The following is a 14,341-nucleotide window of genomic DNA, read 5'->3' as shown; positions in this document are numbered from 1 at the left end:
TACTTAATCAACCTAACATGGAACAGAGCACTTGGGGAAAATGATGCTTAAAATTAATATTAGTTAAATATATGTTTTATGATGAGGGAAATATGTTTTGTTGATCACCTATTTTTTATATATATTTTACATTTTTTCAAATTATATATTTTTATATATTTTTGTGCATTTAAGTGGGACATTGCTATTATAAATTACTCTCCAGAAGAATTTTTACACCTCATAACCTAAACCTATCTGTAGATTGCATATAATTAATAGAGACTGTGGGTAGGTTAGGACAGGTATTTTTAACAGTCTCAGAATAATTGTAGATTTTCTTTGTGATATGGTTTGATATATAGAGTGTCCTATCTTTAGTAGAAAGTTTAATGTGGCCATCAAAATCTGAGTTTCTGTTTCCTTTTTTCTGAAATAAGACACAGTTTCTTTTCTTTCCATTTTTTTTTTAATGTAAAACATGAAATGAAGAGCGTGTACTGAAACAGAACTGTCACTCATTGAAGTTTCATGTCCTTCTCCATTGTTGTAGTTGGTGCATCTCTCCCTTGTGGCCATCCCTGATCTCTGCAGTCAGTGGCTGTGTCTCTGCCAGCTCTTCTGCAGAGCATCTATTGCGGCTCCCTCTCCATCACTAACTAGTAGGCTTTTTCTCATTTCTTGACTCTTGATCAGTTACACTTTTTGCCTTGCTTTTAGTTTTTTTGTAATGGAATTTGGCATTTATAGTTACTAGGAGGCTTTTATTGTGTAAATATTAGTGTAGAAGAACATAAATATTTTATATAAATCTGTATTAGTAAGTCTTTGGTTATGTGACTTTTTTACAGCTATTGTCATTCATTGAACATTCCATTGATGTTTCTTGAACAAAAAAGAGAATAAAAACAGCTTAAGTTCCTTAGCTTTTTAAGAGTTCCATGGGCACCAAGTCTTTAATCCCAGTGTTTAGTAGGCATGCACAGGTAGATCTCTGAATTCAAAGCTAGCCTGGACTATATATAGTGAGAGCCTCTCAAAAACAAACAAAACAGAGACAATTTTTTAAATTATCTGTGGATAGATAAACAGTATGGTAATAGAATATAAACATATCTTTTAAGATGAAATGGAGCTAGCCTGATACAGTTGCATATGACAGTGATTCTACTCTTACTGAGTTCAGGTGGGATTGTGAGTTCCCAGGCCAGCTTTAGCTACATAGTGAGACAAATGTCAGAACAAAGAAACCACAAAGGAAAGTAGAGACACATAATTTAGAACATTTTTAATCACCGTGTTAAAAAAACAAGAAGAGGCCGGGCGTGGTGGCGCACGCCTTTAATCCTAGCACTCGGGAGGCAGAGGCAGGTGAATTTCTGAGTTCAAGGCCAGCCAGGGCTACACAGAGAAACCCTGACTCGAAAAACCAAAAAAAAAAAAAAAAAAACAAGAAGAGCCGTGCATGATGACACACAGGTTTAATCTCAGTACTCAGGAAGCAAGTGGTGTCTGTCTTCAGAGTGAGGCCAGTCCCCCAAAGAAAACCCACCATAATACATTGAAGGCAGAGGCAGGCAGGTCTCTGTTGTAAGTTCAAGACTCTCTACATAGAGAGTTCCAAGAGAGGACTACATAGACCCTGTCTCAAAGCATGACTTAAAGGATTGCAAAGCACATGGTCAGTTTATCACCTGAGAATGGTTTTCGTATTGAAAGACCCATTACAGAGGCTCCTCTTACCCAGTTTGTGAGCCTGTCAGACTTCTCAATTTTATACATGGATTTCTTTTGTACTTTTATTTATATTTAAATCCAACTACATAGTGGAAAAAGTACATTCACATCTTCATTTTTCCAGACTACCTAAAACATTTTCCAATGTTTTATTTTAGTCAGATTTGCTTTGCAAATCGAGGCAAGCAGCTTTCTGAGTTTGAGGCCAACCTGGGTCACAAAGAGTATTCCAGGCCAGCCAGAGCTATAGTAAGACCCTATCTCAAAAGCCAGATACCAGCCGGGCGTGGTGGCGCACACCTTTAATCCCAGCACTTGGGAGGCAGAGGCAGGAGGATTTGTGAGTTCGAGGCCAGCCTGGTCTACAGAGTGAGTTCCAGAACAGCCAGGGCTACACAGAGAAACCCTGTCTCGAAAAACCAAAAAAAAAAAAAAAAAAAAAAAAAAGCCAGGTATGGCGGCATTCAGCTGTATTCACAGCATTCATAAGTGAGTAAGATCCTGTCTCAAAAAGAAACAAAAGGGTTGTGAATCTGTTAGTATTCACACATTACTCCAGAAGTTAATAGCATGATTAGTCTTCAGTTTTCAAAATACAGTGTGTTTCACGTGTTTTATCTCTTAAAGAATTTAGGGCCTTTATTTACAGTTAGGTTACTTGAAAACAATTTTTTTTTTTTTTCAAAGCAGAGTTTCTTTGTGGAACTGGCTCTGCCTCTGCCTCCCAAGCACTAAGCACTGGGATTAAAAGCATGTGAAACCATGCCTGCTACATTCTTTAAATTTTAAGGCTTGGAGTGGGTTTTGGGGGGGAAGGGGATGTCAGAACAACTAACTTGGTCTCTGTATGGAGGATTCTACATCTTGTATGTTGTAAATTTTTCTGCTCTAACTAGTAGGCCTCTATTCCTAACCTTTTGTTCCCATTCTCAATGTTATACCTGATCTTTTCTGCTGGTTTTTCTTTCCCGCTGATTATTTCCTCATGTACACAGGCTTGTGAAAATCGCCTGAAGCCATCAGAATTCTCTGCTGATCTTCAGAGCACTCTCTCTGTAGTCCTTTCCTCTTCAGACTCTCTTTTTAGCTAGGCTCTGGCCACCTGCCATTCCTACATTTGCATTTCTCCGTATTTTTCCTTTGGAACCACCTATCTACCCATATGTCAACTAGTGTGTATGTGAAGGTGTATGCACGTCTATATATGTAAACATATGTATATTATATATATATATATATATATATATAACATGTGTATATATAGCATATATAAATTGTAGACCAGGTATGGTGACACCGGTCTATAAATTCTAACAGTAAACAGGCAGAGGATGAAGGAAGGAATGATAAAAGTTCAAAACCAACGTAGTGTACAGTGGTTCCATCTCAAAAATTTAAACAATGTTATTTAAAAATAGTAAATATAAAGTTTTAGTAGCCTTTGTACTAGATAAGTCACTGAAGCTAGCATATGGAAAAGGCTTTTAATTTCAGCACTCCAGTGGTGATGATGGCAGTGAAAAAGAGTTCAAGGTCATCCTGAACTAAGGCAAATCTGAGCTATGAAGTTTCAGAATCACCACCCTCCAATAAAAGAAAAACAAACCATAGTTTTGCTAGTCATTGATAGAAGAGTTGGTGGTAAACCACATAGCATCCTAGTACTTGAGGAGGCCTGAGGCAGGATAATGTACATTCCAACCTAGCATGGACCACAGATTTTGATGTCCTGACATAATAGAGTGGTGCATATGTATCTTTGTGCTTCTCATTAACACTGAAAAGTTATTCAGATAAACTAAACTGATCTCTCTCTCTTTTTTTTTTAAACAGACTGAGAGTAATCATGATACTGCACTAACACTTGCCTGTGCTGGTGGCCATGAGGAACTGGTACAAACACTACTAGAGAGAGGAGCTAGTATTGAACATCGAGACAAGAAAGGTAGCCCTTATTTTTGTCAGTTTTACTTTATGGAATGTTTATAGAAACTATATATTTATCAACAGCTTATAGCTAAGTATTGGTGCTTAGGTGTATTGGAAAAGAGTTGATACTGTTTCTTTGCTTAACATATAGTAAGATGATCTTTTTCTTTCCCCAGGTTTTACTCCACTCATCTTGGCTGCTACAGCTGGTCATGTTGGTGTTGTAGAGATATTGCTAGACAATGGTGCAGACATTGAAGCCCAGTCAGAAAGAACCAAGGACACACCGCTGTCCTTGGCTTGTTCTGGGGGCAGGCAGGAGGTAACTTTTCCCTTTAGTGTAACTTTTCTCCTTAGCAAACATGTACTCATATATTTGTTTTCCATATAGGAAAATATTTGCCTGGTTTATTGAAATTATTGTATATTAACAGGAATATGGTTAATACTATGTTCCGAGAAAAGTCATATATTGTGTAGGGGAAACAGGTTAAATACGCCAATTATACTATCTTTTTGGATTCACAACTTTGCAGTTTTAGATCTAGAAATTGCCCTGTCATCCATGTAGTTTCCTGTTCAGTGTAAAAGGCTTGTTGAACACGCCTGAGGACTACAGATCTCTAGGTGAAAGGGGAGAGAGGCTTTCTGAAGTTTTCCTTTGACCTCCCCCATGCTTGCTGTTGCACATGTTCACACACAACACAAATTCTATCCAATGTTAAATCTAAACGGTGTTATAATTTCTATCCAAAAGAGTAGGAAATACAGCAGAAATGGCACAAATGTATGTAGAAGGTGAAGAAAACTGAAAAATCAGGAGAGTGTGATAGCTTGTATCTTTAATGTTAGTACTCTGTAAATAGAGGAAGGCAAATCTCAGACTTGTAGATCAACTTGGTCTTCGTAGAGAGCTGTAGTCCACCCATGGAGACAGTGCACATAACAAAACCAACAAAACCAAAAACCACAAACTTTTGTCTTAGTGTACTAATGCTGTGAAGAGACTACAGCTCTTATAAAAGAAAACATTTCAGTTGTGGGCTACCTTAACAGTTTCAGAGGTTTAGTCCATTATGGTCATGGCAGAGAACATGGCAGCATTCGAAGCTGTAGGAGCTCATTTCTGCAGCTCCAGTCCAGGCAGCAGGAAGAGAGACTCTGGGTTTGGTGTGGGCTTCTGAAACTTCAAAGCCTACCCCTGAGTGACATACTTCATCCTGCAAAGGCCACAACACCTGATCCCTCTCAAGAAGCACTGCTCCCTTATGACCAAGCATTCAGTATAGGAGCCTATGGGGGCCATTGCTATTCACACCTCCACAGTAGCTTCCTGTCAATTCCATATAGAAATGTAATAGCAGACATTTTTGCCCTTAAATACTTTTAAAATTCCTAATCATGATTTAGCTTGAAATATCCATTCCAGATAGAAGTTCAGTGGCAGAAAATTTTGCAGTTAAGTCTTCTATAAGTCCTAATCATGAGTTAGCTTTAAATACTACTTTCACAAATTAACAGATATTTTAGTTTTAAACCAGAGGAATGTAAATTAATTTCCTTGATTTTAAAAACAACAAGACATACTTTTATGGGTTATTTATAACAAAAAAAAAACAGGTGGGCTAGAGGTAAACTTATTAGTAAATATGATTGATTAGCATGTTTAAGGCATTGGGTTTCATCAAAGCATAACCAAGATACTTCTGATGGAAAACTCTTGCCTATAAACACATTGCTCTTATTTCGTATCATTAAAACAGGTATTTTGAAATAATTAGTATGATCTGGAAAATCAATATAAAATTACAAGAACATTGCCTTTACATAATGAGATTTAGAATTTGCACACATTTGTCTTTATTAGGTGATAGGTACTGTAGAACACTCAAAATATTTAAAACAGATATGCTTTGTGCTTGTTATTGGCTTATGCTTGTAATCCCTGGACTTGGGAGGAAAAGTAGAAGAATTAATGTAAGCTTAGCCTATATAGTCCCAGGTCATGGCTATACAATAAAACACTGCCATTAAAGTAATGCAGAGTAGGCTGACATTTAGGCCAGCATACCAAGCGACTTGCCACAGCCTGACAATCTGACTTATGATTTCCCACACACATGCTGATTAACAAATGTTATAAGAAAAAGAAAGAAACAAAACAGAAAAATAGCTCATTGTGTCAAAGTGCACAAGAGACTCTGCCTCAGTGAGATGGAAACTGAGAACCAACTAATGAAAGTTGTCTTCTGCTCTCTGCCACCTTCCATATGAGGCTGGATATGTACAACCATAAACAAAAAATAAAATGAAAGCCTCTTACTCTTGCTGGCTTTAATGAAAGTAATCTATATCTTTATCTAAATAAATGGGCTTTAACAGACACGTCTCCGAATGGCCAAAAAGCTCTTAATACTCAACATTTGGCTCTCAGACAAAAGTGCACTTGGGCCGGGTGTGGTGGCTCACGCCTTTAATCCCAGCACTCGGGAGGCAGAGGCAGGTGGATTTCTGAGTTCGAGGCCAGCCTGGTCTACAAAGTGAGTGCCAGGACAGCCAGGGCTACACAGAGAAACCCTGTCTTGAAAAACCAAAAAAAAAAAAAAGAAAAGAAAAGAAAAGTGCACTTGAGTCCCAGCAGTAGTGTCAGCCTTAACTCCTGCATTGTTGATGGAGTTATTTCTAACTGCTCTTGGAATAATTCCAACTGCATCTTACAGAATTATACATCCAAGACAACTATTAGTAGTTAAAATTTAGTGCTGTGCTCACAGGCACAGACTAATATATTAAGGTTATTTAGGTCACCAATATATGGAAAACAATTTTCAACTCTTCTGTTTGCTTAACAACAACAACGACAACAAAAACCACCATACAGATTGCCATTAATCCCAGTGCTCAGACCTGAGAGGCAGTCACATCTTAGTCCATTATCACCCTGGTTTGCATGGTAATAACCCATATCCAAAAAAAAGAGTAGTGGTTGAAATGATTCATGTGTGTATATAAAATGAATCTTGTATAATTTTTTTGTAACTATAGAAATAACAAAAATACTCATTTCTGAATGGTCTCCCAAACTTTTGGGGTTTGAATCTTCTGTGAGCTTGCATTTCTTTTTTTTTTTTTTTTTTTTTTTTTTTTTTTTTTTTTTTTTTTTAAACCTAAGAGCTCTTTATAAGGCTGTTGTCATCTGAGGCTGCAAGAATGAAAGAACTTTCTTATTTCCTTATATAACAAAAACATCGGAAAGATACATCTAAAATTATCATCATCATTATTATTATTATTATATCTTTAGAAAACATAGTTCTTACCTTTTTTTCCCTCCTTTAGGTGGTGGAGTTGTTGTTAGCTCGCGGTGCAAATAAAGAACACAGGAATGTTTCTGATTATACACCTCTAAGCCTGGCTGCTTCTGGTGGCTATGTGAACATCATTAAAATACTGCTAAATGCAGGAGCTGAGATCAATTCAAGGCAAGCTTTACTTGTCTATAGAAATTTCATTACGAATATTGTGCTATAAATATTTGGAGAATGCTGTTTTAGTGGTTTAAACATTTTTTTTATAATTTGAAATAAAAATTTAACTGAAAAATACAAACTGCTGTTTCTTAGGGTACTAAAGGCATTATTCTGAAACAGGTAAATATTTGGTTCATCATCATGGAGAATTTATTCCCTAGCTAGTTATTATATACCATCTACTAAGAGTTCTCTGAGGAAGTTTTAATAGTATCTCAAAAGATGCAAGGGCTCATAAAAGTAGTTAAAAATTTAAATAACCCTATAGAATCAAGAGTTTAGCAGACTGGGTGGGTGATCCATTCCTGTCATCAAAGCATTTTGGGAGGTTGAATCAAGAAAATCAGGAATTCAGGGTCATTTTGAGCTACCATAGCTAGTTAGTCTGCCTCAAAAGAATGCAAGAGAATTTTATATTCAGGTTTTTTAATCTTTGCTATATCTCTGCTGTGACACAAAGTTGTTTCATTTTGTTCTCTCATACTTTTTAATCCTAGAACTGGCAGCAAATTGGGCATTTCTCCACTGATGTTGGCAGCTATGAATGGGCATACAGCTGCAGTTAAGCTCCTTTTGGACATGGGCTCTGACATAAATGCTCAGATAGAAACCAATCGGAACACTGCCCTTACATTAGCCTGCTTCCAGGGAAGAACGGAAGTGGTTAGCCTTCTGCTTGACCGCAAAGCCAATGTTGAACATCGGGCGAAGGTAAGGAAAGTGCTGAAATTCACAGGTGCTCACTCTTAGTTACTGTGATAAAACAGCTAAGAAAATCATTTTAAAGAAGGAAATAGGTTTATTTTAGAGGTTATCATTTCATTACTTTCTAGCCTCATGCAAATGTGTGCGCATACATTTTTTAAAGGTATTAATGATAAGTTATTAGCTGAAAATAATGTGGTTTTCTAAAGGTCAGGATCAACGGACTTGTATCTTGTTCAGATTCTATTCCACTGATTTTAGGTAGAATTAAAATTTTAATTAGCTGTAACTCAAACAAGTATCAGTACAGAAATTTATGGATATGTGGAAACTATACCATATTGTTCCCTCAGATTGTTAACATTTTGGCTGTTTCTGGTCTCTTCCATAGTTTGGTTTTTTTTTATTGTTTTTTTTTTTTTTATTTATTTATTTTCCATTAAACCTAGACTGGCCTCACACCATTAATGGAAGCAGCGTCTGGTGGTTATGCAGAGGTGGGACGAGTTCTTTTGGATAAAGGTGCTGATGTGAATGCCCCTCCAGTGCCCTCCTCCAGAGACACAGCTTTAACCATAGCCGCAGATAAAGGGCATTATAAATTTTGTGAACTTCTTATTGGCAAGTATGTCATGAGCATATTCTTTGTGTTATAAATGTGTGTTAACATTCTGAGGGCAATGTCACTGTGTAAAAAGTCAAATGCAATCTACACTTTCCTCTTTCTTTGGGCTTCAGGTTGACAGTAACTGTTCTGTGTCAGGCAGTTGCAATTTTAGTTACATGATAGCTACCTGTCAGTTTTCCAGAAAAAATGCTTGTGCGTTTTGGCTTTTGAACTTTAAAGATTTTAAAAGACTATCTGTGTATAGTGGCACATGACTTTAATCCCAGCTCTTGAGAGACAGACGCAGGTGGATCTCTGTGACATAGAGACTGGACTGGTCTATGTAATGACTTTCAGGATAGCCGAGGCTATGGAGACAGAGAGAGAGAGAGACAGAGACAGAGAGAGAGAGAGAGAGAGACCCTTTTTTTTTGTTTTTGGTTTTTGTTTGTTTGTTTGTTTTTTCGAGACAGGGTTTCTCTGTGTAGCCCTGGCCGTCCTGGAATTCACTCTGTAGACCAGGCTGGCCTTGAACTCAGAAATCTGCCTGCCTCTGCCTCCCAAATGCTGGGATTAAAGGCATGTGCCACCACGCTCGGCTGAGAGACCCTTTCTTAAAAAAAATCTTTGCACCTTTGCATGACATCGTACATGGTGTTTGGTTTTCTCTTAAATTGTTATTAACGTTATCTTCTTACCATGAGTTACCTGGACACTAAAGCTCTATTCTTTTCTCTATGTAGTGTAAATACAAATACTTTGAGATAGATATTCCCTCACAGGATGCTGTTTGTCTCCTTGACACTAGTTATTTAAGGTGCTGAATGAGTGTTATTTGCGGAGTTCAGAGTTATGCAGTAACTTTTAAAAAGGAAAGCACATTGAATATATAAATGTTTAATTTGACAGAAGTTCTCTGTAATACAATTTGTCCTGAATTTTTTTCCCTCTTTAAATTTTCATGGCAGTTTATTTTTACTGCTGCCCCATCATTCCATCTCATTCCATCTCCCTGTCTTCCATTTCCAGGGGAGCTCATATTGATGTTCGAAACAAGAAGGGGAACACTCCGTTATGGCTAGCAGCAAATGGTGGACACCTAGATGTGGTTCAGCTACTGGTGCAAGCAACTGCAGATGTAGATGCAGCAGATAACCGCAAGATAACTCCACTCATGGCTGCATTTAGAAAGGTAGTTCTTCCTATCCTCACTCACTGGCAGCACTGCACATGGCCAGTTGTGCTAGGGAGAACATGGCTTATTATTCTGAACTTATTTCTGTGATGTAATAACTTTGATGAAACCAGTGCAAAGGAAATGCTCTACTTGCAAACCAAATATTTCAAAAATCCTGCAAATGTGATTAATATTGGATATTAAAGCTAAGGATACTTGCAAAGATATTCTAGGGTGACTAGCTGGATGACTCCGTGGGTAAAGGTGCCTGTCATGAAAGCCTGACACCTCAGAGTTGTCCTCTGACCGCTACTACATGTATGCCTTGGCATAGCCGCCCCACTCTGCACCCCAATCATGGGTATCTACACATGGAATAATAAAGTAAAATGAGGCAGGTACTCTAAGGTGTACATTTGAAATCTAGTTACAATTTCATCTCACAGAATAACATTTGGATGATTTCTTACATAACCATTAAACAGTAAGTTTTATTGTTGGTTTTATTCATTCACCTGGGTTTTCTGTTATTGGCTTGGTTTGGGCCTTGTCTTGTTTTTTTTAGTTTGGCTTTGATATGGGTTCTCACTAAGTTGCTTTGGCTGCCTTTGAACTTTGCTGCAATTTACAGATTATACTTTTTCCTCTGTATAAGAGTGCTGGGATTAAAGATCTACACAAGTGAGACTGGCCTTGTTGTCAGTGAAAAGCCTATCAACAGTTTAATGAAAAGTTAGTGAACTATATTTAGAACTAGGATTAAAATTTTTAGATGGAGCAGATACAACTTTTTGTTTCTCTAGTCCAATTGCACAGGACTAGAAATTTGGCCCAGGCTGTCTTGAAACACTCTCTACAAGATGACTTTTAAACTATAGATACTTGTGGGTCAGCCCTTCTGAAGGGCTATTTAATTTACATATAAATTGCATTTTTTATTGTATCAAAGCATTTTAAATTTTATTACCTTAAAAATCCATCATTAGCGCTGGTGAGATGGCTCAGTGGGTAAGAGCACCCGACTGCTCTTCCAAAGGTCCAGAGTTCAAATCCCAGCAACCACATGGTGGCTCACAACCATCCGTAATGAGATCTGGCGCCCTCTTCTGGAGTGTCTGAAGACAGCTACAGTGTACTTACATATAATAAATAAATAAATCTTAAAAAAAAAAAATTTAAAAAAAAAATCCATCATTAGGGTTACAGCTTAAAGAGAGAGTAGTTGTCTAATGTCCATGAAGGTCTGAGCTTCACCCCTTCCCCCTACTACTACAAAAACTTTCCATTCATAAAGCTATCTTATGGATAGTACAACATGTAGTATTTTTAGGATATAAGTTACATGATATCATTTTTCTTTCCTTTGGGTGTATTTTTATTTTTCTACCCTTAGAGATAAGGTCTTGGCAAACTTACGAAGATCTGCCTGCCTCTGCCTCCCCTGCTGTAGTTAAAGGTGAACACCGCCACTCCCAGTTACGTATTCTTGTTTTTTATTCCTCCTTGCCTCTGGTTCGTGTAAACTACACAGACACTTGCTCCCTTTTTAGCATTTAAGTCTACTCTTGGCTCAGTGGCATCTTTTCATATTAGAATCCTCTTAATTCGATTGCTATTGAAGTCAGCACAGTTTAGTGTCCTTAAATCTCAGCTTCCATTATGAATTCCTAATGAAAGAGAGTCGTGCTGTTGTTTGATCTTTTTCTTACCTCCTGTCTGGTTACCTTTAACTGGAATGCCTATGGCCTTCCCCATTGTTTTTCTAGTTATTCATTCTTTGGGGAGTTTAAATTTCCCCTTCACAAACTGCTCCTGTCTTGTTGGAGTTCATATAAACGTTGTAGAAGTTCTATAATGATTTTGCAACCCTTTGTTATGTTATTAATTAACATTATTAACCCTATGTTATTTATTAATTGTTTTCTACAAGTACTGGGATTACAAAAATAGACGGCCAAGTCCAGCAACTTGCCCACCTAATTCTGTCCCTCCTTCCCTCTTATAAATGAATATTAACAGGAAAGGTATTAGTGGTAGTATAGAAGCATTTTAAGGACTATAAAAAGCCAAGGATAAAACACATAAATGCAAGTTAAAGGAAGAGAGAGCCTAACTTCTCTCAGTACTTTGGAAGCTAGGTTAGGACAGTCTGCCTTACATAACAGGTTCGAGACCAGCTTCAGCATGGGGAGCTCATCCTTAAAAGGGGGAGGGCCATACACCTTTATTTTCAGCACTCAGGAGACAGAATCAGGCAGAGATGAGCTAGAAGCCACCCTGGTCTAGCGACATAGTGACCCAGGACAGTCAGGGCTACATAATGATCTTCTGTATCAAAAAAGAAAGAGATAGGCAAATAACTTAAAGCATGACAGAGGAGGCAAAATGGCTTAGCGGGTAAAGGTACTTTCCATGCGCACCTGCCCATGTAGAGGTGCAAGAGGGGAATTGAATCCATACATGACAAACACGTGAACATGTATATAGGAGAAAGTTTTTCCGTGTACATATGCATGCAATACTAACTACTGTCTGCCCATATTACCTAAATTGTAGGTATTATCTCAAAAATTAGTAAATACTGAAGAAAAAGGACAGTAGGCTCATAACCAGAAGATGTGTGGGTATAGAGTTTCTTTCTTTGAGACTATTGTGGGATACTTGGTCCTCACACTTAGCCTCCCTCACTTAATGATTGTGATTAAGGAATGGGCAACCAGACCTCTCTGGTAGCAAATTGTTACCTTTTTATTGAAGCAGGATCATACTATGGTCCTGCCTGTCCAAGGCTTGCTATGTAAACCAGATTGGCCTTGATCTCTCAAAAGTCTTCCTGCCTCGGTCCTGGAATTGAAGGTGTGTACTTAGAATTTAAAAATTAAAATATGAATGATAGCAGGAAAAAAGGATATTGACATTTATAGAATATTTTCTTATTGAATGTTTCTGTCACTTCATGCTGATATCCATTCTTTTATTCAGAGTGCTTTAGAATGTTAGTCCACATTGAATGAAAAATGGAGTTATAACTCACTGGGATAAAAGACTGTTCTTTCCATTTATAATATAAATACAAAGGTCTTCACTTTGCACCATTAACATTAATGTCAATGTTAGTTCAGACAGTAGATTTACTGAACTCTGTTAGCATCTGCTTTTGATCTAACAATAATATCTGTTTTTAGGGTCATGTGAAGGTGGTGCGCTACTTAGTCAAAGAGGTCAATCAGTTTCCATCAGATTCAGAATGCATGAGGTATATAGCAACCATCACTGATAAGGTAATGTGGGGTTTAGATTCACTGTATACACAAACTGGGGATTAGTTTTGGTTAATACTGCTTTTGTGCCAATAGAACTTGGTGGGAGTAAAAAAAATTTTTTTTAAAGATGTAGCTAGATTTGTAATGTATTCTGAGAAGAGCCTTATTCTCTAGCAAGAAAACTTGATTCCTTAAACATCACAGAAATTGGTGTGGCTATAAATTTGAGGAGGATTCATGGCTGGAGATTAATTAAGTTCAGTGTTAGAGCAGTGGGTCCTGCATTCTTTTCTGCCCCAATAGGATTCTGTTTTGCCCAGCACTTGTGGCATGAATTTTGGCAGGTGTAGGAAAATATAAATCCTACCAGAGAACTAATTGATAGCTTCCACTATCGTTTTTGACGTACCCCTCTGTGTGTGTGTGTGTGTGTGTAATCTTGACGAAGGCCAACAAATCCATAGCTTATTTTGTTGCGTCATAATGAGCAGCTCTCCATTCATTTCAGTGTTGTTTACATCAACTTTTTCATTGTCCTGCCTAACTCAGAATTGAATATGGTTTTTATGAGGAATTGGAGGTAGGGTTGGTTGTTTTTTTTTTTTTTTTTTTTATTCCACTTCCACTCCCCAGAGACAGGGGAACTCTTATCTCCATAACCCTTGGTGCCCTGTGACTCACTCTGTTGAACAGATTGGTCTAAAATTCAGAAATCTATCTGCCCCTGACTCCTGGGAGCAAAGGTCCCAAAGCACCCCCTCCCCAGGCTTAAATAGTTATTTTAGTATTTTTTTGCTTGTTTTGGTTTTTCTTTTTTTTTTTTTTTTTTTTTTTTTTTATATTTTTATTACATAATTTCCTCAATTACATTTCCAATACTATCCCAAAAGTCCCCCATAGCGCCCCCCACTTCCCTACCCACCCATTCCCATTCTTTTGGCCCTGGCATTCCCCTATATTGGGGCATATAAAGTTTGCAAGTCCAATGGGCCTCTCTTTCCAGTGATGGCCGACTAGGCCATCTTTCGATACATATGCAGCTAGAGACAAGAGCTCCAGGGTTCCGGTTAGTACATCATGTTGTTCCAACAATAGGGTTGCAGATCCCTTTAGCTCCTTGGGTACTTTCTCTAGCTTCTCCATTGGGAGCCCTGTGATACATCCAATAGCTGACTGTGAACATCCACTCCTGTGTTTGCTAGGCCCCGGCATCGTCTCACAAGAGACAGCTATATTTGGGTCCTTTCAGCAAAATCTTGCTAGTGTATGCAATGGTGTCAGCGTTTAGAAGCTGATTATGGGACGGATCCCTGGATACAGCAGTCTCTAAATGGTCCATCCTTTCATCACAGCTACGAACTTTGTCTCTGTAGCTCCTTCCCTGGGTGTTTTGTTCCCAATTCTAAGAAGGTGC

The 14,341-nt window shown here is 37.9% G+C and overlaps 1 protein-coding gene across 4 annotated transcripts in view; it reads left to right on the top strand.

The window, feature by feature from the left end:
- Ankrd17 (ankyrin repeat domain 17) overlaps nt 1-14,341 on the top strand; it is a 144,197-nt gene that overhangs the window by 92,473 nt on the left and 37,383 nt on the right. For all 4 annotated transcript variants that reach the window (XM_085836846.1, XM_085836845.1, XM_085836844.1 and 1 more), the window contains 7 exons: nt 3,550-3,661; nt 3,822-3,967; nt 6,985-7,127; nt 7,673-7,886; nt 8,330-8,505; nt 9,517-9,679; nt 12,850-12,945. In XM_085836846.1, coding sequence (XP_085692972.1) covers nt 3,550-3,661; nt 3,822-3,967; nt 6,985-7,127; nt 7,673-7,886; nt 8,330-8,505; nt 9,517-9,679; nt 12,850-12,945 — 1,050 coding nt within the window. The remainder of the gene's footprint in view (nt 1-3,549; nt 3,662-3,821; nt 3,968-6,984; nt 7,128-7,672; nt 7,887-8,329; nt 8,506-9,516; nt 9,680-12,849; nt 12,946-14,341) is intronic.

The sequence above is a fragment of the Mus caroli genome, unplaced genomic scaffold (assembly GCF_978045245.1).
Source record: "Mus caroli unplaced genomic scaffold, Mus_caroli_1 scaffold_4, whole genome shotgun sequence".
NCBI lineage: Eukaryota > Metazoa > Chordata > Mammalia > Rodentia > Muridae > Mus > Mus caroli.
The sequence above is the reverse complement of the archived record's forward strand: the minus strand, read 5'-3'. Positions and strand labels throughout refer to the sequence as shown.